Here is a 25,489-nt window from a genome sequence, read left to right on the forward strand (position 1 = left end):
TCAGAAGAAGCTTCACCTCAAGGAAGACAGATATCCCGGCGTGCACTGCGGCCCCTGTCTCCGTCCGACGTTATCAAACGAAGCAGGAGACTTGTAGGTGTTATTTTCGGTGAACCAGACGGATCTTCGGTGTTTCCTCCAGGATGAGCATGCGGACTCTCCTGAGCTCCGGTGCCCTCGTCGCTGCTCTGGGTCTCGGGTACGGGTCGTGGGCTATGATCTCTCCAGGAGAAGACCGGCGGAGGGAGCTCATAAAGGTGATCCAACTGTACACATAAACTAAATGCTTAAATACAACTCAAACAAAAGTACGTGCGTAGCTTCCTGTTTGCTAAAAGTCCAAATCAATAGAACAATAAAAGAAGACACACGAGACAAACCCATGGTAATTAATTAATAAATTAAAAATCTCTCCAGTGTGTTTTGAACCTGGATGAGTAGCCTACTCAACATGGGGCGATATGAAAATGGTACATTTCCGATATCGGGATGGTCGTGAATATCGTCGCTGGTGATTTGCAAATGCTGACTAGATTATTATTATGGAAGATAGAAAATACAGAATACAATGTTTTTTATCATCATTTATTTATTTATGCAGGGATATTGATGATTTATGATCATCTTATTTACAATTATTTGAATGGCTGTTCAGTATAGGAAAGAAAAACATTTTTCTTTAGAAAGTATAACGTGATACCAGAATGGGTAAGTGTCACTTTAAGAGTTAAAGCATATTTCGATGATTTTCGGGATATCATGAATTGCAATTATTTTGATTACAGGATAATCATGACATAAAATGTTCACATTTGTTACTGAACTCTATGTACAGGAAAGTACAAGGTAATAAAAACATTTAATTTATTGTGGTCATATATAGTGATTCATTACATTTATGTGCCCATTAGAATCTGCCTGAATCAAATCCACTGAGAATGGAAGAGACGAGGAAGAGGAACGCTCTGGTGATGCAGGTGATCAAGGAAGCTGCTGAAACCAATGACAATGTCGCAAGAGGTTTCGGAGGACGTGCCAAGTAGAACTGTTCAGAGAGTCTCTGTGTGATGAGTGCTGCTGGCGTGCCGCACCACAACATGCTCAAACGAAGATGGACGTTATATTATTTTAAAGAGAGATTGTTGTCTTATTGTGAAAAACAATTCCCCCACTGAATATTAAAATTGTTTATTAAAACTTTCCAAACACAAACTCATCTGGTGTGAACGCTAACAAAGTGAACTTCCATAATTCAAGGGAAACGTTTCAGCCAAGTATTAAAGTCATCTTAGTAGCTTATTGCATTGGCAGCGACCTGTCCATCACAAGGTTGCCCCACCCCTAAAGCATCCATTGCTTTCTGGTGTTTCACTCTGATTTGGTAGAAGTGACAAACTGATACTTACCAGGAAGAATAAATATGTTTGCTGCTCTTATCTTCCAACATTATAATGATGGTTCTACTGTGAACTGCACATGAAATGTTTAGGTGTGAATTCAATGTATTCAGTACTGCACAGTAAGCTATAATTTCTGCATTGACTAGTGCCTAATTGTACAATTCTTACATCTTATATCCTACAGTGGTGTTTTTAAAACATCAGGATGTCCGATAAAAGATGTCACTCTTCACATCATTGGTGCACGAAAAGCTAAACAAGCAGATAAGTTCAAGCAGTCTGTAACCACATCAAACTGACTTTATTTTCGTGCCAGGACCTGCGTCCGTAACAAATTTAGAAGGCATGATATGATACAAAATTCACAAGGACAGGAAGTTCACAGAAGCCACCACATCCCTAGTTTTTTTAATACTTCATTTCATTGTAGCACCATTGCATAGCCGAACACAGAGAGAATTATGTCTCCTTCACTAAATTTTGTTTTTAATGTTGTGTTGTAGTTTGTCATGGGACGATATGAAAATTTCACATCACCATAATCTCAGCCAAAATAATAGCGATTCACGATATTATCCCTTCACGATATGTGCTTTAAAATGCTCAAATGGCACTAAAACATGCTGGAATCACTTGACATTTAGTTGAGAAATAAATCATTTTATTGCATCACAGATAAGATACATCCCTTGTTGTTTGATCCGGTGACTGCATAGTGATGAAGATAAATTGTTGCCCCTTCATGCCACTAGAGGGCGCACGCACCTTTTATACAGTAGGCGGTCAGTAAACAACGGCACGGCTCATATCATTATTGTGCTAAAGGCTGGGGAGGAAGTTGTAACGGTGAACTAAAAAGTAAATGAAAAGAAGACAACGATAAACTAACTCTTGTCTCAAGTGTGCAACAAATACGTTTCGCAACTTACGGTGTTGCCTGAACACACCTTCCCTCGGCAGCTTTATCTCGCGCCTCAAGACGACATCCGACCGTCTGCGCTGACGATAAATCTGCTCCTCTTAATCCGACAAAGTCTCCGGCAGCTTCGCTCGTTGATGGCCGTACTCAAATTCGAAATTGCAGCCATTTCCACTGTGGTAAAAAAAGAAAAAACTTCCTCGCTATCTTTCGCTGACCGGAAAAACAACACCACAAGTTCCGGTCGAATTTTCAGATTAAAAGCGCAAGTTCTACAAACGTCAATTCAAAACATAAACACATTTTCTGACCAAGGATCAAATCCATACATTTTGTACAGAGAATGTCAGTTCGTCTTCAGTGATGCAATCTAAATGTAAACAAAAAGATTCATTGACATGATCAATATGACTCAATATTAGTTGAGGGAAGGAATTCATATGTTGCCAACTTTTTCAGGTAATACATCCATAAACACTAGTAACAGTAAGCAGTAAGGATTACTTTGAAAAAATGGAGTGTCCACATTCTTATTATCTGATGAGGATAAATAATCTAATCAATGGAATTTTTTTTACATTTGACTCTTAAATCATACAGATTATAAACAAGCTTTTTTGGAGAAGTGTCAACTCTAAACCCACACTTTAGTCTGACTGGCACATTCAGTGTGACACATTACAACAGTTCATCCATTTTATATCTTTTAACAGCTACAAGGAATACAAATCAAGAAAGCGGCTGGAAAGTACTCCTGATGTGACGTAACATTTGTTGCTCCTCAAAGCTGCAGTGACAGGAGAATGCAGTTGCATGAATCTTGCTTCTTTGAAAGAACTTCAGAGCACTTAAAATGCTGTTGGCCGCTCAACAGCGATGAATACAGTACAAGTACATAAGCTAGGTCAAAGAGCTCATCTTCAACCAACAGTTGTTTCACCAACAGTTAAATCCATCGGTATTCAATTCACAATAACAAATTCTCATATTTGAGAATCTTGTTTATTCCAAATTATTTCACATGTCCTTCTAAATAAACCCTTGAGTTTTATTTACACACCTTGAATCCCTTACTTTGTACACATTTTGAATCGTTCTCACAAGACATTTCAGCTCTGTTGTTTCTCCCGTGCATGGATCCTCCTGTGTAATCTCAGTCCCGTGTTGTGAGCAAAGTCCCGGTCACAAATGTTGCATCTGTACGGCTTCTCCCCTGTATGGACTCTGGTGTGTATTTTCAACGTTGTGCTGACGGCAAAGCCTTTCCCGCACCAAATACACTTGTACGGCTTCTCCCCCGTGTGCACTCGGACGTGATTCTTCAGGGACGAGTGGTACGGGAAGCCCTTCCCGCAGTAGACGCAGCTGTACGGTTTCTCCCCCGTGTGTGTTCGGTTGTGCCTCCTCAGGTCGGCGCCGCGGCTGAAGCCTTTCCCGCAGGTGATGCAAGCGTGCGGCTTCTCGCCCGTGTGAGTTTTCATGTGAGTGAGGCGGTTTGACTGACAGCTGAATTCCTTTCCGCACACTCTGCACATAAAGGGCTTGGTGCCCGTGTGGGTCATTATGTGTTTCCTCACCAGAGCCTTCTGGGTGAACCCTTTCCCACAGATATCGCATTTGTAACGCTTCTCACCTGTGTGGCTCCTTATGTGAATTTTTAACTTCAAGAAATCGTGGAACTCCTCGTTGCAAAAGAGACATTTAAAATGTTTCTTCTTGGCATCCTCTTGGCTTCCTCTTGCATGATCTTGGCTTTTGGACCGGCGAACGTTGCGAGAGAGACGGCGGTCGGCGCTCAGTTCCCACACACCCGAGCCCTCAGATTCAGGCTTTATCACCGAGATGTCGGTCAGTGGCAGCGGATCCGGAAGATTCTGCTCTTCACTGTGATCTCTGCCTACGTAAGGAGGCCTTAACGTGAACATATCGGCCTCCTGCATCAGGAGACCCGTACAGAGTTCCTCCTGTTCCTCTTTAACGTGAGGAGGCTGTGGGTCCTCTTGGTCCGGACTGGAGTTCCTCTCCTGAACACAAAGCTGCTGGTTAGCAAGAACCTCCTCATCGCAGGCAGAGAAGTGTGGGATCCCTGAAAGGGAGGACAGTGGTTTGGTTAAAGACAAACCTACATGGAGATGTGAATCCTCCCGTGAGGAAGAAGAACTCAGATCCTACACATGTAAACGCACCAAACCACCATGTAGAAATACGGTTACAGGTCAGAAGCATTATTTGTAAAACTGTACCTCAAGTGCCACAATTCAAATAGCCTAATGGTGCTGTATAACACATGATATTAGGTTGTCATGTTGGTGCATTAATGTAATGCAGCGTTTTAATGTTGAACTTCCGGTGGAATGACGTCACAGACTGGGAAACATCATACATTAATTATATTAATATGTTCATCGTTTGTTTGGCATGGGTGAAAATGCGAATAATATTTATTACACAATATAAATGTAGTGACGTAGTATAGATGAAGTTGTATTCTATACGATGAAGATAACGTGTCAACATCAATGCGGTAAAAAACCGCTATCGTTTCAAGTATCACCCGGATCAACTATAATATAAACAGATCATCCATTTAAACAACTAGCAAACGACAGCGTGACGTTACTAACTTTGGTTGCGTAGTTTTATCTCTGGCTTCAAAACGTCATCCAGCAATCTGCGCTGACGCTCGAGCTCCTCCTCGTACACCACGACGGTTTTCTCGAAGACGCCGAAGATTTCCTCGGCGGCGGCGGTGAGCCGCTCGTTCACGAAGTTTCTGAAACACTCGACGGAAGACATCTCGAGCGACATAGTCGACGGTAAAGCTACGATGCGGCTAGCTAGCTAGTCGGTTCGTATTAGCTAAACACACCCGCTGCGACTCGACTCTTACTTCCGCCGGACTCATTATGACGTTACGCCGATTTAAGGGGGACGCGTTCTGCAGCAGCTTCGTTTAACAATTGTGAAAGTGTAAACAAAATGGCAGAGAACATTTATAAAGATTTTTGCATTAATATTTGAAAATGTGGTATTTTTTTCAAAATTCAAATAAAATAAAAATAATACCTTATAATACATGTATTAATTGTAATGGGAAATTACACGTTCATAAATGTAAATTCAGCAGGAACAAAACTGTTTGTACTTTTCCTCATGAGGTTGAACATTTTATACATTTAATTTCTGAATCCAATAACAAAAAGGCTTTGAAAACTTTCAACATATGGTCCTCTCTAAATATCTTTACAGCTTGCCCTGGCAATGTTGTTGTTAGCTGTATCTTTTGTATACTGTTCTGTATACTTTTGTATGACATTTTGTATACTATGTACTCTGTCTTTTGAAATAAAGTTCAAATCATACAGTCTCAGTTTTAATGCAGGCAGAGGTCGAACATGGGAAGGCAGTCAGCGACGCAAAGGTAACATGGCAAAACCCCCAAATATGCTAAAATGAACACTGGCAGTAAGTGAAGCTGGAGTCCATGAACAGAGGTCACACAGGTACGGATTTTCCACTATTATGGCCCAATACAACATCCAGTTGTGGATCTAAAATCCATTTCAAGTCAAATGTGACCTGGAACAGCCTCAATGTACAAAAATGTGTAGCACCTAAGCAAAAGTATACAATTCTTAAATAATTTCAATTTTGTGTATTTGGGGTCAGTTTGGGAAAAGTCAACAAATGTCAGGCTAAAATAATTACATTTAGGGATTTTTTACGGTTGACATATGACAAAACTGGTCAATCTTGACCCGAACAGTCAAGTTCAAGTGAGGGATGGCCATTATGGTAAAACCAGAGCCAGAGTAGATGAGGGATGAGGCTTTTATGGAGAAGAGGAATCAATATGACAGGTTTTGGTTCAAGAAAGACCCTGAACCCTTTAAGCAAATGTATAATTGTTGTTATGTGATGTATTTGAATTGAATTTGATTTATTTTGATTGACTGGAATTTAAAAAAGTAAAAATTTTTGAATGACTTAATTAATATAATTTATTCAGTTCCTGTCGGAACTTAAAATACTATTTCTAATGCCCTGTCATGTCATTTATTGTGTCAAACTATCATTTCGTCCGATTATTATAGAATAACGTTGTTATATTTCACATGGCTTCAATAAAACATCTCATTCCTCTCACATCATTGACGAGCCTTTTTTTTTTTGGAAACGCAGCTCTTGAACACTCACTACAACACCTGGTGGGAGGAGCCACGGGACGCTAACGTCACTTAACAACGAAGTCAAAGAAGTAAAATAAACAAACTAAATAGGTATCACTCTGCTTTCTTTTTTCGTGCACATTAAACACGTCGCAGTGCGTCTCTTCTAGTTTCTCTTCAAGATTGGACACATTTCCAAACTATAAAGGAGAAAGGTCTTCTTGTCACTGGTTGCGTGCCTTTATATCACACTATGGTCGGTTCATAACGGTCTTTTTTTGTTCGTGGTTGTCGGACTTGAATCCTCCATGATATAGACGATCTTTGATACCGGCGTCCACTTGGTTCCCGCCCCCCGAGTTTAACTTGTCCTCACTTTTTTGGACGTCGATGCTGTCTCTCAGTCTCTCTGTAAACAATCCTCCGCGGGTTTTTTTTTAAAATCACAACCACAGGGATTGTCGAGATGTTCGTGTCGGCACCTGTCTGGACGTGAAGGACCTGAATAAACATGGACGCCACTCGCAGCTTGCTAGCAGCTAACTTTACCTGCACAGGTGAAACTGTAGAACGGTATTGCGACGTCACTGGACGACCATCTACAGTGTGGTGACAACTTACGTTCACCTCGTTATTGTAGGACTACCTCATCTAATTTTGACCTGTAACTAAGAGCCGCAGACAACCGGAAGTACGTTTCTTCAAAATAAAAGTAAGTGTAAAGAAATATCCAGTGTTTACTATTTGCTTCATTTTAATGCTTCTTCTAGATGATGTTGCAATTGCAGAATTCATTTGGCAGTATTTATCATTGTGTTTCCACTTAGCCAGTTTGTTGTGAGTACCTGAGACACAGTGGTGGTCCTGATGATAACTTTGTGTATAACTCTGTCCTGATCATCAGCATGGGTGTCCAAATAGCTGTGAGCGGCACCGTGTTGTACATCCTCCTGGACATGGTGGTCACCACAGTCCTGTACACACAGGGAGCACACCTAAGCTTATTCAAGGAGGAGGTCCTGAACTTTAATATCCTTCAGTCAGCGGTGGACCTCTGGGGGACGGTGCTGCTCAGGGCCGCCCTCCTGCTGGGAGCCTCCATAGGGCTGTCATGGAATAGAGCCGACGGTCCCCCGAGAGTGGCAAAACTCACCATCCTTGTGCTCTTTATCTGCCTGGTCATCATCACCTACGCCCTCGTCAAGCTGCTGATGCTGACCGAACTGGAGCCCCTGACCCACCAGCCCTGGATCCTGAGCCTCATATGCTGGACATGTGCCTCCTCTCTGTGTGTCCCGCTGCTCTGGAGCATGCTAGGGAAGGAGTCCAAGTTGGCGAGAAGCCCCAGCAGCAACAGCATCTGTGGTGGAGGAGGAGGAGGAGGAGGAGGAGGGGGCTCTGAGGACACTGAAACGCTGCAGGGGACACCTTGGGAGGCGGAGGAGGATCAGGAATCAGGGTCTGACAAGAAGAAGGAGGAGGGAAGCCAGGAGAAGACCAGCTCTGGGGCTACGCTGGGACGTCTGCTGGCCTACTGCAGAAAGGATGGTGGGCTGCTGTCTGTAGCCGTCCTCTTCCTCCTCATCTCTGCTGTGTGTGAGTGTCCTCAACGTAGTAATACAAACCAGCCCAGTCAAAGAGATAAGTCTCGTTCATTACAAAGGATTGCAACACTCGTGTGCAACAGCATTGTGATAATTGTGTTAGAGTACTGAGTCTAAAGGTAACGGCTGGGTTACTTATTCCAAATCACACAACACTCAGTTTTTACTCTCACTGGGAGGCTTAACTTCACAATGAATGCATTCAAGGGCTTTGTTTTCATTTTTTTATGAAGGTGGAAGGAGCTCGTTGGACCGTATCAAAGTCACAGTTCGTTTATTGATTCAGGACATAAAAACAGAGCTCCATAAAATCATCATAACAGAGTTATCTCATATTATCAAAATGGTTGACTATTAATCTAATTACCCCCAAACTACCTGTGTGTGGACGTCCCTGACGTTACCTTGCGGCCTCTCTTGAACCTGCAGGTGAGGCCTTCATACCGTACTACTATGGGAAAGCGATAGACAGCATCGTGGTTCACCGGAGCATGGAGTACTTCGCCAAGCCTGTGATCACGCTGTCAGCCCTGGCCTTCGCCAGGTGAGTGTCTGCAGGCTGTCTTCTGTTTAGAGGCGATATACCGGTCTATAAATATTTAAAGTTTAACTTCCACTAATGACACAAGAGTTACACCCGTGGGATCGTTCACCTCGACCCCGACGCTGGAAGTTGATGCTTCACATTACAGATCCACCTACAGTGACGTTTGTATTTATTCTATCAAAGTGTTGCAAACTAGAATTCTTATGTATGATTTATGTTAACGTTAATTATAATTGTGTTGGCATTGTGCCATGCCTGATGTGACTACGGAGGTGCGAGGCATCAGGAGAGAGTGATTTATGTGATGTCATGGTTTGTCATGCGTATGTCAGGACGTGTGTCCCGTGTACCAAACCACACTTAAACGGTTGATGACACCTTTCCTCTCCCGTCAGTTCTCTTGCGATGGGCGTACGTGGAGGAGTCTTCACCCTGACGTTTGCCAAACTGAACCTTCGGCTCCGGAACCATCTCTTCAGAACGCTGATGAGGCAGGAAATTGCCTTTTTTGATGAAAACCACACAGGTGATAGAATAACCTTGCACATCTGTGTTGTCGATGTTTGGAGGTCTTCAGTCCTCCTAATGTTGCCTTGGACCATGTAACCCCCTTAGGCGACATCATCTCCCGTCTGTCAGCTGACACCACCCAGGTGAGTGACCTCATCTCCCAGAACGTCAACGTCTTCCTGCGGAGCGTCATCAAGGGCGCCGGCTTCTTCATCTTCATGTTCGGAATGTCGTGGAAGCTCACGCTGGTGACCATCATGGGGTTCCCGTTCATTAGCCTCATCTCTAAGTTTTACGGCGATTACTACAAGGTAACGTCTTTTTTGTCTTTTTTTTTTATCTACGTTGATCATTTCATTTGCAGATAAAATGATAAATTAATTCATATTTTTTCTTTAGAAATTGACCAAAGAGGTGCAAACAACTCTTGCAGAGGCCAATCAGGTTGCAGAGGAAACCATTTCGGCCATGAGGACAGTACGGAGCTTTGCCAACGAGGGCCAGGAGGCAGACTCCTACTACAGCAAGCTTTTGGTCATGTTCAATCTCAACAAAAAACAAGCCTTGGCCTATGCTGGCTACATGTGGTCCAGTTCTGTAGGTATCAGCAGCCTCTCTAAATCTGTACAATAACATTACTTTACTGATACCTGCGTGTTACAGGGCAGACATTAACGGGTGCTGTGTTTATACACCAGCTCTCGGAGCTCACTCTAGAGGTTGCTATCCTCTACTACGGCGGCCACCTCGTCGTCACGGGTCAGATGAGCAGCGGCGCCTTGATATCGTTTTTCATTTACATGCTCGAACTGGGAGAATGTCTTGAGGTATTTCATCAGCGTTGTGCATTTCTTTCATCGTGTGTTTGAAGCCGCTCATCCAAACTCACGCGCGGTTCTTCCTGCAGAGCGTTGCGTCGGTGTACACAGGCCTCATGCAGGGCGTCGGAGCTGCTGAGAAGGTGTTCGAGTACCTGGACCGGGAACCCAAACACCCGGCAGACGGCACAGAGGCTCCAGACACCTGCGCTGGTCTGGTTGAATTTAAAGACATCACGTTTGCCTACCCAACACGCCCCGAGATTGATATTCTGAAGGTTTGTTCTGAGGGATTGTGTGCTAAAATATAACTTCAAGCTTTTTATTGAAAATCTTTATTAAAGGGACAGTTCACTTATCCAATCACAATTACTGTATGAGTCAATCCCGTCCTTAATTGATGTGTTTTGCAGGGAGTGTCATTCACTTTGCATCCTGGGAAGGTGACGGCCCTCGTGGGGCCGTCGGGCAGTGGGAAGAGCTCCTGTGTGAGTCTGCTGGAGAACTTCTACCTTCCTCAGCGAGGCGAGGTGCTGCTGGATGGGAAGTCCGTTCACACCATCCGGCACGACTACCTCCACTCCAAGGTTGGTCTGCATGAGATGCATAATCCTTTTAAAGGCTGGGACTGGCTTATTCTTTATTTGTCAACAAATCAAACTAATTAAAAGGCCAAGACTAATAACGTGTTAGTCCGTCTCTTAGTGCTCTCTAACGTCTCCTAATTTATTGGTTGTTACGATGGATCAAACCTTTGCAGCACGTGTTACTCGGATCATAAAACCGTCCATTTGTGGTTTTGTTTCAGGTCGGTCTTGTGGGCCAGGAGCCGGTGCTTTTTGCCCGGACGGTCCAGAAGAACATCACCTACGGCCTGACTGACGTCCCCATGGAGGCCGTCGTTCAGGCTGCCTGCAAGGCCAACGCTCACGAGTTTATCTCCACCCTCCCTACGGGCTACGACACAAGTATTTATCATATGTTCATTTAGAGCTGATGTATACACTTAGTGATGAGATCCAGTATTATTGATTTATATTTGCCAGGGGGGAGCAATCAACTATGCTTTACACGCTTTGCACACATAGCAAGATAATGGAACGTCCTGAGTAACATCTCAGTCATTACTGTTGTAAACACGTAAAAATGAAGTGTGCCTCCATAGAGATGAAGTTATGTAGCTGAGTTATGGCTCCTCTTTACGCCCCAGATGTCGGAGAGAAAGGCACACAGTTGTCGGGGGGGCAGAAACAACGGGTGGCCATCGCGAGAGCTCTCATCCGCAAACCTCGAGTTCTCATCCTGGACGAGGCGACCAGTGCCCTGGACGCAGAGAGCGAACACATCGTAGGAGAAAAGCTACTTTGGTGAACTTTTTTAATGCGTCGGAGGCCTGTCGAGTCATCTCGTTGTTTGTTTACCGTCCCGCAGGTCCAGAAGGCTCTGAACAACATCATGCAGGAGCACACGGTGTTGGTGATCGCCCATCGGCTCAGCACAGTGGAGAAGGCGGACAACATCATTGTGATCGACAGAGGCTGTGTGGCCGAGCAGGGCTGTCACAGTCAGCTGATGGCCAACAGGGGGCTATACTACAAACTGGTGCAGAGGCAGGTCCTGGGCATCGAGACCGGGGCGGAGGTACTCAACCCGGTCGAAAAACTCAGCTGGAAGTCTGAGGGCGGAAGGCAGCGTAAGAGACGGAGCAGCAGCAGCAGCAGCAGCGAGCCTGAGCACAACGTGAAATACTGAGGATGAACTGCAGTTGATGGACATTCGTTGAACTGCTGGATGTTTTTCAGGCATCGGTAGCATTTTCTGGATATTCTGGGATTCGTATGTAAAACTTTAATGTGTACTTTAGGTCCTCACCCAGAATTTAGTCCAGCAAATGCTCAAAAGATTTGACTGAAACACAGTTTGTGTTCTTCAACCGATCAAATTCCACATAATATATGTCAACTCCCTGAGTAGCATTATGGATTAAAAAATATTATTGAATGTATTAAAACATATCAGAGAGGGGTGGTGTTGCCACTGAAAATACAATTTGAATGCATGGCCACTATCACTAACTGATATATAAGCTTTAAGAAGAGACAATATGTTTGCCGTTGATGTTCTGTTTAAGGTTGTGTTTGCTCCTTTATGTGGTCGCCCCACTCGATAAATCATCGTTTTACTGAAGTCTTCCTCAGGGTGTGTTTTTGCTTTTATATGGATTTTACAGTCGTAGGTGTGGAAATACATTGTTTATTTTCAAGGCTGGTCAATGCACTGCTATGACTACAAAGAAAATACAGGTGCCTTTGTTTGTTGAATTAAATTCACTATAGAGATATATGAACGTCTGTGATGAGGATGAATTATTTAATGACTACAAATACATAATGGAACTATAAATCACTGAATAAAAATGATGAATGTACTGAACACTAAAAAAAGTCTGTTCTGTCTGTTGGTCTATCGAAATAATCCTGTAGAGATAGAACAAAATGCTGCATTTAATGTCTCGTCGTAAATCCTAACTTTAGATTGCACTCGATGTAAACATGGCTGTTGAAATATTTTGATGGTATTCTTAGCCATAATACTTTATAATGGCATCCTTCCTCATCTTTATTTTGCTCTTTAAATATAATTTGGCGGGAATCTGCAATTTCCCCATCTGCCATCTATTCTGTAATTTCCCAACTGAAGATGAGGTACGGATAAGATATTTATTATATCTTTATATGATATAATAATAATAAAGAGATACAATACATATTTGTTTCCGCCCGATTAAAATCCGGTACATGTTTATGTTATCATGTTGAGAATTGGCTGACACGGTCGAATTTCGATATACATTGGCATTTATACTGCCTGAAATATGACTCCCATTGTGGAGGGGTAGCCTTAATTACAATATTCCTGACGGCACGTGAAGGCAGCACGGGGCCCCGACACTACTTCCTGTAAGGGAAGCTCAGTCAGCTGTCACAATCTGAACGGCGACGAGAGGAGAACGCAGGCGGAGAGAAAACACACACGACGAGAGCTGAAAATGTCGAGTTTTTCCAACAAGTTCAGCGCTCACACGATGACGCAGCTCAACGAGATCCTGGAGGACGACGAGAAACTCACCAAGATGGTCACGGAGATGGACGAGGTTCGTTGAGCTACTCCGCTTTTGTAGTGTTAGCTAACGACTCCCTTTTTCTCGGTCGCTGTGTTTTCTTCTTCCCTCGACCCTTTGTTGTGCTTTGCCCCAACACTCGGGTACCGTTAGGGGGGGGGGGGGGGCAACGTTTGGTTCGAGTGACGTTTAGGTTTGATTCCTGATACCCGACAGAGGTTACACGTCGTTAACCTTGGGGACGGGAGCAGCATTGTTAACAAGTTTAACACTCGAGGATTCCCGGTTAACGACCGTGTTGCTTCCCCCCTCAAAAAAACGCCAAAAACGTAACGTGCGTAAGAAGACAACGGAAGCTCAACAGTCAGTAGAAACACGAACAAGAACACTTTTTCTTAACGACATTAAATGCTGAGTCATTATCGAGCGATACTTAAATTTAAAGCAACGGCACGAGCTGGAGCTCTGTGTTCGTCATGCCAACGCGTGCGAGTCACGGCGCAGGTGGACACCACCGACGTCACCGACCCCACAGGACCGAGCAGCCCGGTAATATGTACTGCATTATAACAGATCACAACATCAGACCATACGTCCAGAAAGTACCTGAGCAGCAGAGCAACGTATTAACTTACACGTTTCGGAGTAGCTCGCTGTCATTGGTCGTTTATTTTTCCTTTTGTTTTAGATAATCCTTTATTAGTCCCACCGTGGGCACATTTACTGTGTTAAAGCAGCAAAAGAGGATAGTGCAAATAACGAAAGTATCAATAGCAGATACAAAATACAATAATGTGTCCTTTAACTGAGCAATTTCCAAAATGATCGTGTCAACCTGCTTTCCACTAGGTCACATCACGAGTCTGCTGACGAGTCAGAGTGATTACAAGCCATAATCCTTGGACCGGTTTTACAGCATACACAACTTTGTCACAACGAGAAGGAACAGATTTCACAATTTTTTTTTGTATACTCATTTCCCCACACTGCTGCTGCTGCTTCCAAAATAGGCAATTCACCAGCATGGCCTTGAATTTACTCAGCAGAATCAGCTGCTCCTTATGACTGCAGGAAACACTTTCTTCCCTGACAGATATCAGTAATCAGAAACATTGACGAGGCGTGGGATGGTGTAAAAACTACGATTTATCCCGGCCGAAATAATTGCGTTTTGCGATATTATCCTGATAATCATCAAAATGTGCTTAAAATGGTACTTAAAATAAGCCGGAATCGCAAAAAAATTTTGTTCAGAAACCAATATTTTTTTGGTGTCTTTATTTATTTATATATATATTAAAAATGTATATTTGTATTCTGTGCTTTTAAAATTGGCTCTATTTGTCACTTTTCCACCATGACAGCGAGCTAGACAGCTTGTTCAAGGTACTTGTGACGATGTTTATGATTATCCCGGTAATGGAAATTCACCACAATTGATTATTGTGACTGTTTTTCTTTTTTTCTCCTTTCCTGCTGTGTGTTGTTTTGATGCTCGATTAAGCACTCCAGAGCCATTTCAGCTCATAAAAGCAGGAAGAATACACTTAGTAAACAAAGTTGTTATTTTTAGCTGTTTGGATGGATGTTGTGCTCTGAGCAGGCCTTTTGTGTTGTCAGCTCTGTTTTTGATCCACACCCTGTCTGATTGTCACCATGGTTTTCTATTTTCCTCTCCATAGCAGCTTAAGAAGAGGGAGGGACTTGTTTACTGAAATGAAGCAGCAGTTGTTGACTTTAGTTAGTCATAAGATTATGGGAGAGATGGATGAGAACCAAACGAGTATAGACATGCTTTAACTGAAGGTGGAACTGTTGTAATACACCGTACAGCAGACGAACAAAGGCAGCCGATGTCAGAAGGCGTTTAGTGAAACCTGAGAGTGCTGAGAACTTCTGTCTGTTCAGCTGTAGAGTAGATAGACACTTCCCCGAGCCTGAGACGGCGATGCATGCTTGGCTGGAGGCAATAATCTTCTCGTTTTGCCCATCACACGTTTTGAATAATGCAAATGGTCGGCTCATGAATTTGTTTGGATTCGGTGCATCCTGTTTTTTGTCTTTTTTTCTCAATAATTGACATTAAATGTGTCATACCTGTAGATACTCTGCACTACTAATGTTCTGTTATGTACAAAAGGCATCTTCTGTGTATGGATGTGCATAATAGGATCATTTTAGGATCTTTTAGCATAAGCACCTCGTGAGCGTCCAGTTAAAGCCAGTGTGATCTTGATTTGTAGGTGACCCAGTTTTGTAATGTCAACACATGATATTTCAGCTCATTTCTATTATACGTTACATTTTGCAATGAGATGAGATTAAGCTCTTGCATTTGGCTTCTTATATTTTTGAGGCCTTTGCTAATCTAGGAGCGGGTGATGGAGAGCTGCTGTAGTTCAAGTTAGAGATGTTTAATTGGGCTTCATTAAAATTTGTACGTTCTTATTCTTCTTCTTAGCAGCGCTATAGCATGTTAAATAACTGCAAAATGAAAAATTACATCAGCTGCAAGCTTTAAGCTGTGATTACTAACGGCTAATACTGTATGTATACTGGTGAGCGACAGCACAGTCTGACTGCTGTCCTACTGCTCTTGTCTGACTACCTTTAACTCACACACACACACACACACACACACACACACACACACACACACACACACACACACACACACACACTTATGTCAGTTTTTTTGGTAACCGTCAATTTGAATACCACGGTAAACAGTGATACTGTTAAAAGATGGAAACACTTTTTCTAAATAACCTATAACCCAGTTCATAGCTTCTTTATAATAGTGTATAACAGCGACATATCTAATTGCAGTTCGGATAATATCACCCAACTAGATCTCCAAATTCACGTCTGTGGTCCAGAATTGTTCTTGAGCTACATTTCCTGTGATTATTTCAGACTTTCTGAAGAAAGGGGAGCGTTCCCCCCACGTTTGGTTTGACAGAACAAGCCTGAAGCTACGGATGCTATTTAAAGGTCTGCCTCTTCGGCCAGCCGTAGTGAATGAGCAAATGCTAAAGGGAGGCCGGTCACCTCAGGAAATGATGGTGCAACGTGCAGTGGTTACAGGCAAATATAGCTGAATTTCCTGCATGAAATATTGTTTTCCGTTAGTCCAACTCCCAAACAAGGCCTGCCTCTGTCACTTTTAGAAACTATTCCATAATAGATTATTCCATAATAAAAAGACCTACGCTTGGTTTATTTTGAGAGTTTTCCTACATGTTCTTGCTGCCCAATCCTGGTTATATTTGCACATACAACATGTTGGTTGGATGTGTGAAATGACTCATTTTAAAAAGCAGCAGAAATGGTGGGGGGGAAAAGTGGCAGGATTTGCTGCTTCTCTTTGTCAAGTTTAATACTGAAGTGAACCCCAAAAGGTGTTTAACAAGAGATTTAAAGATGTCACATTTAACTCTGCAAAGTGGCACAATGTTATAGATTATATTATTTATTAATCGATAATGAAAGTTATTTCCAGCCCTAATTGTAAATGTGTTCATATCGGATTTCATGTAAATGGTGATTGAAGCTTTCCAGTCATTGTTGCTCTTTTGACACTTTTTGTGTTTCTTCCCCGGCGGGCCTGAATGGAATGCAGCCATGATTAATGCTGTTAGATATACCTGTGGTTTTCCTACATGTCAGAAAGTCCATCATGAAAAGTGTCTATTGTCTGTAACAGTGAAGCCATTACAACTTCAACGTCTGTCCTCTAAGTGACATTTTTCTGATCAGACAGGTTAAAAAAAAAGAAACGTTTTGCAATTAAGACGCTAAAATAAGAAAAGCGGCAGTAAAAAAGAAATTACAATTTATTTTCTTGTTATAAAAGTTTATTGTGAACACATTCGTTGTCATGATTTGTCTTTCTAAAAATATGTGAAGAGGCTTGTGGGAGTTGTGTGAAAACGGGCAGGTTAAGTGTGAGGATTTACAGTTAATATTCACTGTCATTTTTAAAAATGTTATTTTTATTTCTTAGATGTTCAGCTTGTTATGAGTTCTGCTTTGAAGAAAATGCACAGGTAATAAAGAGAGTGTGTCATTTTTTACATGATTTTTTTGTTGTCTGCTGTAGATGCAAGAGGTCCAGCAGAGCAAGGAGAAGACACTGGTCAACAACCGAACTCTGGCCGAGCAAAACCTCACCCTGCAGCCCCAACTGGAGCACAAGAAGGAGGAGCTCACCAAGCGCTACAACTGTCTCCAGGAGAGCTTTGAGTCCTATCAGCTCCGAAAGTCCACCCTAGGTACAGCAGCAGCACATCGCGAGAAAGACATGCCCTTCATGACCTATTATTTAACTTTTCATTTAGGTCAAACAATCAACATGCAACTGACGCGTCATGTTTTATTTCTCACAACCACCAATCAACTTAACACATTTTCATGTTTCCAGGCTCGGCTCGGCCTGTCGGACACTAGCGGCTCCATTAGTCTGTTAATAAACAAACATATTAATCACGCTGTCATATTGCTTATCAATAATATAATTCAAGTTAGATTTAGTGATTACGTTGCGCAGGTTGCTGATTTGAGCTACTCGTTAACTTGCCAGAACGTGTCATAATGACAAGTGCTGGTTGAGCCGGTTAGCATAAAATCAAACTGGTTCCAGCTCATACACGGGACCGGATATTAACTGGAACGTGGGGGGGAAAGAAAGAGAGGGGCATGGTTTGGGATCAGGGTTCTGGGCCTAAATGGAACAGGGTATGTTATACATCCAATATGAAAACACTGATTATATGGAGACCAAAATGATCTGTATTTGAGAGTGAAGCTTGTCATGTTGTCAGCCATTGTCCGAGGAAGCCGAGATGTTTTGTAACGTTGGTTGTTTTTTCTGCATGAACACACTGAAGAGACCTGTTTCACCGGTTCTGATGTTTCCCGTCAGCGCACGTTTACCAGAAGCATTGTTGTTATGTTTCCACTGCTGGGATTTAACTCTGTTCAAGTTGAGCAAGTTCCACATCTGAATTACATCTCCACTGCAAGATCTTATAAAAGCTTCCAAGTCACTAATAACCATTACTCACGCACCTTCACACTACTTCCTAGTGTGTGGAAATAGAGGGAGTGACAATACTTGTGACCTTGTTGACGCACGCAGCGGTTGCCTAGCAGCCCTCAAAATAGCATGCAAACTGTTAACTACACTGCTACGCTGATAGAAGTTTGACTTTGTCTTCTGCCCTGTGGGGCATGGAGACTCTGAGCCTGGTGGTATCATGAACACTGGGGATTGGCAACCTTTTTCATATGAAATACCAATTTTCATCAGTATGCCATATGAATATTATTAACATAAAAATCACTACATCTGTCTGTGGTTTAGTCTGCTCTCAGCAACCGATGGCTGTTGTCAAATGTTGGTTACCTGGTGCCCCCCCATCCCTTGCCTTCGATGCACTTGCTGCCCTAGTTGCGGATGTTCTGAAGAGCAGTTGGTGAAGGATAGCGATGCTCAGAAAGAAACGTAGCTGTGGCTCCAATGGGCCCCAGAGGCCAGAACGGCAGGGCAACCCCATCACCACCATCCACTGTCTCAGATAGTGGGCCATTGTGCTGCCAGGCTGACTGGTGTAAAACAGCCCGGGTGGGTGAGAGCGAGGGAGGGGATGATGGGACGACGGGACCGGCAGGCAGGGAAGGTGGGAGGCCGGGGAGAGAGAGAGAAAGGCAGTGAGGCATGCCAAAACTCCGCCCCCTCAGATTCACAGCAGAGGTCGATGTGGATTTATTTACTAAATGGCTGTCTCATGATCTCCAGGCCCAGACCGTGTGTGGTGAGCTCGGCAGAGAATCGCGGCTTTGTGTGGAGGAGTGCTGCTTATATGCCTGCGAGTCTGCCCTGTCGTCAGCGAGACACAAAGGAACGGGAGTTTCTCCCTGGAAAAACAGGCCCATTTAAGAATGAAGCCTCTGTCTATCTAATGTTTTTCGATTTCATTAATATCTGCCTGTGAAATTTGGCAAACCAACAGGATATTTGCCAAATTTCCTCTTGGCACATAAAATCTTTATTACCAGTAAATTGGCCGTAAATTTGACAGATATTGCCCTTGTTAATCCCTTAAAACCATTTTTCTTGGCTCATTACTAGCCAACAAGCGCAGAACTTATACAACACGTTGCATAATTTCTTTTGATGTTTGTCGCCAACAGGTCACCTTGCCGACACGTTTATCAAGAAAAGTGTCTCGGCTGCTCCGTGTGCAACGTTAATGATTAGTGCTTCAGAGCTCGTTTCGGTTGTGTTGAAGCCGTCTCATACTAACATATCTGCCATCTGTGATCCTGTTCCTACAGATTCTGACAAGTTCAGCATTGCAGGGAAAGCTGCAGCCGGTTTGACAAGCTTGTTAATGAGTGGTTAACAAGTAGTTAGTGTTTAGCTTGTGATTTTAAACCTTGTTTAACTGCTTTAGGTTTATGTTTTTACTTTTGGTCCTTTCAGGGAGAGATGTAATACTCCCCAGATACAGGAACATTTAGAAAAGGAAGCGGGCCTTCTCTCTCAACCTCCCGGTGTGTAGTCGTCACTCAAGATAGATTATAATCACACTGTACATTGTTCTTTTAGATCATTCTACCAGGGACGTATTACTGAAAATTTTTTCCATACTGCTAAAATGTTGCCTTTATGCTCTCATTTCCCCTCATTAATGAGCCGGTCGATTTATTGCTGAATTCAGATCAGAAGTGACACACCCGTGTGATAATGTATTGTGACATTTGAACTGTGGTGCTATTTTATTGGTGCTCAATATCAGATATCAGTGGAGGAGGTGGCCTGGCCAGGCCTTTTGCCTTTCACACACTTACAACCATCGCTCCCTTTTTACCCTTTACGAACCGTGGAATAATCTACAAATTCAAATTGAGACGGGTGGTTTTGTGTGAGATGTAGTGAAATATAGCATTTAGCTCAAGCCCCACTGTAAAAGTGCAGCCTTACAGAGCTAAAGATAGTCATTTATTGTGAAGAATAAAGGAAATTAACTGTGTTTCTGCACTTTCGTCCACTCCGTCTGGCAGCCTTTGACCACAATTTATATATTTAATGTTCCTTGATATGGACAAAGCAATTACATTGGACGGACCAAGTCACAGTCATGGTTACGCACCCTCCAAGTGTGTAGCCCCGTTGTAATGGAGATGCAAATCTCAGCCGTGCTGGACTGACGCGCCGACTCAAGTCAGCACATGGAACGGGGGTTCAGGTTGCCCTGCATAGAAGGAAACATATCGGGTTATATGGGAGTCTCCTGGAACTGGAGATCCACTTTATTGTGTCCAGTCTTGGTGAGTTGACAGTTCTATAGTGGAGATCAGTAACTAGTGTTGCGTCACTGGTCTTATTGCCGGAGTGCAACCGTGCATGTATGAAATCCCAGACTTGGTGTTGTCTTTCGGTCTTGCTAAGGAACCTGAATGAACTAGGCAGCCTCCGTGGAGACGCCGAGCCATTTTCTGTTGACTCTGTGGGGCTTTGCAAGTTCAGAGCAAACAGAACATCATTACGGCTGTTTGGATGTGTCAGTCACAGGACCCAAGAAATGGCTGGTTTCACATATCTTGCCTCCGCTTTGTGTGACAGGCAAATTAAATCAGTTATTACTAACTTCAGAGCCTCAGAGGCAGAGCCTCAATGTGTGAAGTAGATGGAAGGACGCACAAATACTGACAGACAGAGATTCCTTGTTTTATAGATATATGACAATGCTACAACGCCACCTATTGGCCAAAGGGCACCAAATTTGTCATGGTTCGCATATACACTCAAACAACATATACACATGTCCCCCAGCTGTTTTTGCAAAAACACAAAGCCTAAAGGAGATATGACATTATTTATAATAAAAGCTCTTCCCACAGCATTTGAGTAGACTTTGAGGGACGGCTGTACATAAACTGTATGGACCCTACAGAATCCAGGAAAAAAACTTAAGGTTCAAAAGTTACAGGCCAAGATGTGAAGCTCAATGTTCTATCGCCAGCATCTGGCCATATTGCACCAACCTTGGCAACTTTCGACATGGCACTCTCATGTGTCCACTGGCATACTCATCAGATGATAGCTTCACAAGATATGCAAAGAAACACAATACAGACAGACAGACACCTCACTTTATAGTTCTTATAGGTACATTTTAGAAGGTGATTATGAGCAGTTTCACATCTGTTCAGTTTGTGTCAATCAGAATAATAATCTGTGCTGTTCCTCTGTCTTGTACTTTAATAGATCACAAGTCTGGAAACATCTGCCTGGACATTTTGCTGGCCCTCCTGCAGGCGGAGGGAGCCAAAATAGAAGAGGAGACAGAGGTAAGCGTTATACTGCTCTCTACGGATGACTTCATGCATCCCACAGTGACTCCAGTCACTAGTTCATATACCTGCCTTTGCAGTTGTTGATGCCCCACAGAGGCTTCATTGTTCAAATGTAAGACTCCCGTTGGAGAGCATGTGGGCAGCAGACTGACTGACGACCTCCAAGAGGTTCAAAGTTTTCCCTGCCATAGCTCCTTGTCTGCGACGCTACGTTAACATAAAAATAAAAAGTACAGAACCGGGGAAATGGGGTATTATTCTGAGGAAAAGACTCACAAATTTACAAAAATTCAACAAACTTGTAGAAACAGTCTGTGCCCGCTCCCAGCACATGTTTTGTCTTTATCTCTCTTGGCTGCTCAGTTTGTTGCAGCCGATCGTTGTCGTTGCTGTGAAAGTTGCGGTGATGGTCACATGAGTGCAGCAGAAATGTTCCCCGTTGATATTATTCGATTTTTGATCATTTTAAAGACATTAATTCATGCATTATTTAATTAATTAATTTTGTCATTATTGTTGAATTATACTGAATAAATGGTTGATCAAATAAATGGATACATTGATCATCTGAATCATTACGTGGTCTTTTTTTAAAATGTTAAAGCCCACAGCAGCTGAGGAGTATGGCTTTGATTCCTTGTGATTCTTCCCTGCATGTAATTCCACAGTCGTGACTCAGTCGGCTCTTAACTTGGTGTTGAATCAGAGTCAGAAGGGACTCCTCTATTCTCTCTGTCACAAATCTCTTCACTTCTGTTAACAGAATATGGCTGATTCATTCCTCGATGGCGACATGACCTTGGATTCCTTCATTGATTCCTACCAGAGCAACAGAAAGCTGGCCCACCTGAGAAGGGTGAAGATCGAGAAGCTGCAGGAGATGGTGATGAATGGTCATCGGCTCCCGCAGGCGTCCGTCCCGAACTCCCAATCTCAGGATATGTCGGCCGCCGCCAGACACTCATCCTCCTCCTTCCTCAACGACGTCGACTCTTCCCCTGTCGCCCAGCCGAGGAGGAAACCCCCACTTCCTCCATCCCAGCCAGCCCCAGTTCTGAATCCAGCTCCAGTCTCTGCCCCCCAGGCTCCTGCCTTCTACTCGGCCACACCGTACCCCCCAATTCCTCCCAGAACCGGCCAACCCTTCCCCAACGTCTCCTCCGGCTACCCCAGCCACTTCCTGTCTCAGTACCCCCCAGCTCTGCCTCAGAGGCCCCCACCCCGTATGGCCCCGCAGCCTGGCTTCATCATGCAGTAGATTCTGGTAGTTCTGCCGCTCAGAGGACTCGGTGCGTGTAACAGACTTTTCACCACTGGAACTCCTCTGAGTACAATTTTTTTTTCTGTGACGTCTGCCTCTCTTGGAATACGACCAATCACAGCACAAGAGGGCAGGCCGGCACTGGCTGGTTGGGTTATGTTCAGCTGAAGCAGACCTCCAATAATCTCTGTGGATTCGCACTCCCCTCTCACTCCTGTTAACACTCCCAACAAAACAGAGGTGTGACGAGATCGCCTTTGACTCTCGCTACTCGTTGGGTGCAAGGGCCCTAACGCAGTCAGTCTACGGGTCACTGGGCCAGGACCCGTCATTTATCAGCACCTTTGCTGCCTCCTGGCAGCGCCGGTCTCTCTCCTCCCCTCAAGCTTTTACGGAACAGTAAAGTCATTAAAAAAGGCTTCGATTAAGTCATTTCCATCTGCAGCATACTAATTCACTGGTAATGTTTATGCAAGCAAAGAGAGACCCTAATTACTGTGCAGTGACCCCAGAATAAATTCAGGCAAAACTGCAACTATGCTGTGACTTTTATTTTTAAATATAAAAATCCACAAGGTACATAGAGCTATTTGAGTGTCAGCATCTTTTTATGATCTAGTACTAATGGAGTTATCTTAATGATAGACTGATTAACACATGTAAAGGAGGCCTTCGGGTGTTGTATCTCTTCTTCGCTGTGTCTGCGTGTCGAGAGGGTCCAGACCTGCCGGGTTCAAGATGGCTGACTGTAGTTTTCAGTTTATCTCAGGGCAGAAGTCAAAAGGGAGGTGAAGGAGAGGTTAAGTGGCTGAACTATCATAAACAAAAGACTAGGCCTGTTGAGCCTTGCCTGAAATGAAGGATTTTTCTTTTTTGTATAGCCATACACTACACTTCTGATGTGTGTTGTTTTATGTAATTTCCTGTTGTAAAACACTCCTTATTTTGTTTTTTTTAAAATAATGTCCTATGTCTTAAATCATCCTCTGATTGGGACCGGAGATTATGCCAACTGCTCTTTGAGTTCCTGTTCAGTTTCCTGTCACACTGAGCACCAAAGACTTCCCACATCACTCCGCGTTCACACTTTATTTTTTGCTGCCATATTTCATTTTATTTTTTTTAACATTAGTGAGATAATGTACCATGTGTAACATATCTTGTTTGTGATGTTGAACTCAAACACTCCTGTGAACATGCAAGGGAGATTTTCTTCCAGAGGAACTTGCAAAGTCAACATTACTTTTCGAGGATATGCTGTTTTCTTTTTTTTTTGTCTTTTAGTTTTTTTTCCTCCCAACTGCTGTCGCTGTGCACTGTTTAAGAGCCACGAGTGCCTAATCTTGAAGTGACGATCACGTCCTGCTGACTACCCTGTGTTTCTCTATGCTCAGCTGTTGAGGTTAGAATTCCACCCAACCCCGCCCCGCCGCCAAGCATTTGGTGTTCTTCTCCTGCGAGTGATTTCATGTTCCACCAGATGGTAGGAAAAGGCTATGTCTGACTGTGTGATTGCCAGACTTTGCTTTCTCACTCGCAGCAGAAGGCCAGAATAGAGTACTTCAGAGCGAAGTACTGAACATGTGCCAGAGAGAGGAGCGATGCCTGTCGGCTGTGAGCTGGTGGTGCTCGCGCTTATCTTCCGTTCTTCCTCCATCATAGTGAGGTTTGCCTGGGGTGGGTTTTGCATGTATTGTCGCTGTTTTGTTTTTTTAATTGGTGAAATAACAGGGCTCAGAAATATTATCTGTCATATCTCAGTGATAATATTTCACCTCAAGGCAAAGAAGTGGACCACAGAATGATTGAAGCATACTTTGTCAGCAGGCAAAACTACAGAAATAGCTGACCCAAAAACATCCAACATCACGATGAACCAGCATTTCTAAAAACTAACAATGGGAAATTCTTTTATGCATGGCCTTTTGCTCTTTGTGTCCAATCTGAAGATTCATCTTTAATACTATTGTTTTGGTTCGTTTATTTAGCTGTTGAGCTGCTTTTTATGTTCAAACTGATCCTCTTTCCATGGTTTCATATGTGGTTGGTGATATTCTCAGTGTAATGTTTTAGGTATTTACTTATAATGAATGTTTAAGTGGAATTCAATGCTATTTTCAAGTTCAATAAACCTCAGATTTTTGTATCTACTTTGATCTGGATGCTTTATTATAAGAATGGGTTGCAGTTTTGTGCTGAGCAACAGGTTTTTCAAAATGAAACAAGACAGCCATCTAGTGTTCCTGGGTTGATAATGAATTACATTTTTTTTTGTAACAGTGTTTGGAGTACCACACAGAGTTCATAGTGAAGACATGTACTTGGGTAACTGATTAATTGGGAATGTTTCACCTGTGTTATATACATGCAATTACAAAACTAAAACTCAACATTATACTTTACATGTAAATTGTAATGTTTTGTGTTGTGTGTTGCAAGTAAGCCTTCTGAATGCTTGTGTATCTGGTAGGACAACATAATTGAATATAAAAAGCCAAAATACACAGAATTTATATCGTGAATTATTTTCCAGGCCATAGCATCACGTGTCCAGGGCAAAGACTTGAGGGACACGCCCACCAAAACCGTAAACACAGTTTACAGAGTCACTCATGTATGTTTTTTTTTTCGTTTATTTTCAGCTAACACATTTCGATTGAATTGGCATAGTCAAAAATTATTCATTTTTTTGCGTTGAATCGGGAAAATAAACTCATGAAACCTTCGAATACAGTTCGTTAAAGTACCTTCACAAAGGACAACAAAAGCCAAGACT

The 25,489-nt window shown here is 43.0% G+C and overlaps 4 protein-coding genes across 4 annotated transcripts; 3 read left to right on the forward strand and 1 right to left on the reverse strand.

Moving 5' to 3' along the window:
* Positions 1 to 17: 17 nt before the first annotated feature.
* On the forward strand, positions 18 to 1,212 carry uqcc3 (ubiquinol-cytochrome c reductase complex assembly factor 3). Its single transcript, XM_084024410.1, has 2 exons — positions 18 to 257; positions 912 to 1,212. The coding sequence occupies exons 1-2, from the start codon at positions 144 to 146 to the stop codon at positions 1,041 to 1,043; spliced, it is 246 nt and encodes an 81-aa protein (XP_083880536.1). The 5' UTR covers positions 18 to 143; the 3' UTR covers positions 1,044 to 1,212.
* A 1,226-nt stretch (positions 1,213 to 2,438) lies between these two features.
* On the reverse strand, positions 2,439 to 5,679 carry LOC311022840 (uncharacterized protein). The gene is made up of 2 exons (XM_084024409.1): positions 4,944 to 5,679; positions 2,439 to 4,405 (listed from the first exon to the last, which is right to left on the reverse strand). The coding sequence occupies exons 1-2, from the start codon at positions 5,125 to 5,127 to the stop codon at positions 3,429 to 3,431; spliced, it is 1,161 nt and encodes a 386-aa protein (XP_083880535.1). The 5' UTR covers positions 5,128 to 5,679; the 3' UTR covers positions 2,439 to 3,428.
* A 1,266-nt stretch (positions 5,680 to 6,945) lies between these two features.
* abcb9 (ATP-binding cassette, sub-family B (MDR/TAP), member 9) lies at positions 6,946 to 12,397 on the forward strand. The gene is made up of 12 exons (XM_084023887.1): positions 6,946 to 7,200; positions 7,393 to 8,084; positions 8,522 to 8,636; positions 9,035 to 9,165; positions 9,255 to 9,460; positions 9,549 to 9,746; positions 9,848 to 9,976; positions 10,057 to 10,245; positions 10,381 to 10,554; positions 10,776 to 10,935; positions 11,178 to 11,314; positions 11,399 to 12,397. The coding sequence occupies exons 2-12, from the start codon at positions 7,394 to 7,396 to the stop codon at positions 11,717 to 11,719; spliced, it is 2,451 nt and encodes an 816-aa protein (XP_083880013.1). The 5' UTR covers positions 6,946 to 7,200; position 7,393; the 3' UTR covers positions 11,720 to 12,397.
* Positions 12,398 to 12,941: 544 nt separating this feature from the next.
* On the forward strand, positions 12,942 to 24,863 carry vps37ba (VPS37B subunit of ESCRT-I a). Its single transcript, XM_084024892.1, has 4 exons — positions 12,942 to 13,121; positions 17,191 to 17,362; positions 21,364 to 21,446; positions 22,216 to 24,863. Exons 1-4 carry the CDS (start codon positions 13,017 to 13,019, stop codon positions 22,708 to 22,710), a joined length of 855 nt encoding a protein of 284 aa, XP_083881018.1. The 5' UTR covers positions 12,942 to 13,016; the 3' UTR covers positions 22,711 to 24,863.
* Positions 24,864 to 25,489: the final 626 nt, after the last annotated feature.

The sequence above is a fragment of the Eutrigla gurnardus genome (genome assembly GCF_963514095.1).
Source record: "Eutrigla gurnardus genome assembly, chromosome: 13".
NCBI lineage: Eukaryota > Metazoa > Chordata > Actinopteri > Perciformes > Triglidae > Eutrigla > Eutrigla gurnardus.

Excerpts from the sequence above, each read along its gene's own strand:
- abcb9 (XM_084023887.1), top strand. The coding sequence starts at position 7,394 with ATGGGTGTCCAAATAGCTGTGAGCGGCACCGTGTTGTACATCCTCCTG. Across the intron at positions 9,977-10,056 it reads AACTGGGAGAATGTCTTGAG|AGCGTTGCGTCGGTGTACAC; the intron begins GTATTTCATCAG and ends TTCTTCCTGCAG. Across the intron at positions 10,936-11,177 it reads CCCTACGGGCTACGACACAA|ATGTCGGAGAGAAAGGCACA; the intron begins GTATTTATCATA and ends TTTACGCCCCAG.
- LOC311022840 (XM_084024409.1), bottom strand. The coding sequence starts at position 5,127 with ATGTCGCTCGAGATGTCTTCCGTCGAGTGTTTCAGAAACTTCGTGAAC. Across the intron at positions 4,406-4,943 it reads GATAAAACTACGCAACCAAA|GGATCCCACACTTCTCTGCC; the intron begins GTTAGTAACGTC and ends CCTCCCTTTCAG.
- vps37ba (XM_084024892.1), top strand. The coding sequence starts at position 13,017 with ATGTCGAGTTTTTCCAACAAGTTCAGCGCTCACACGATGACGCAGCTC. Across the intron at positions 13,122-17,190 it reads TGGTCACGGAGATGGACGAG|ATGCAAGAGGTCCAGCAGAG; the intron begins GTTCGTTGAGCT and ends TGTCTGCTGTAG. Across the intron at positions 21,447-22,215 it reads AAATAGAAGAGGAGACAGAG|AATATGGCTGATTCATTCCT; the intron begins GTAAGCGTTATA and ends TTCTGTTAACAG.
- uqcc3 (XM_084024410.1), top strand. The coding sequence starts at position 144 with ATGAGCATGCGGACTCTCCTGAGCTCCGGTGCCCTCGTCGCTGCTCTG. Across the intron at positions 258-911 it reads GGCGGAGGGAGCTCATAAAG|AATCTGCCTGAATCAAATCC; the intron begins GTGATCCAACTG and ends TGTGCCCATTAG.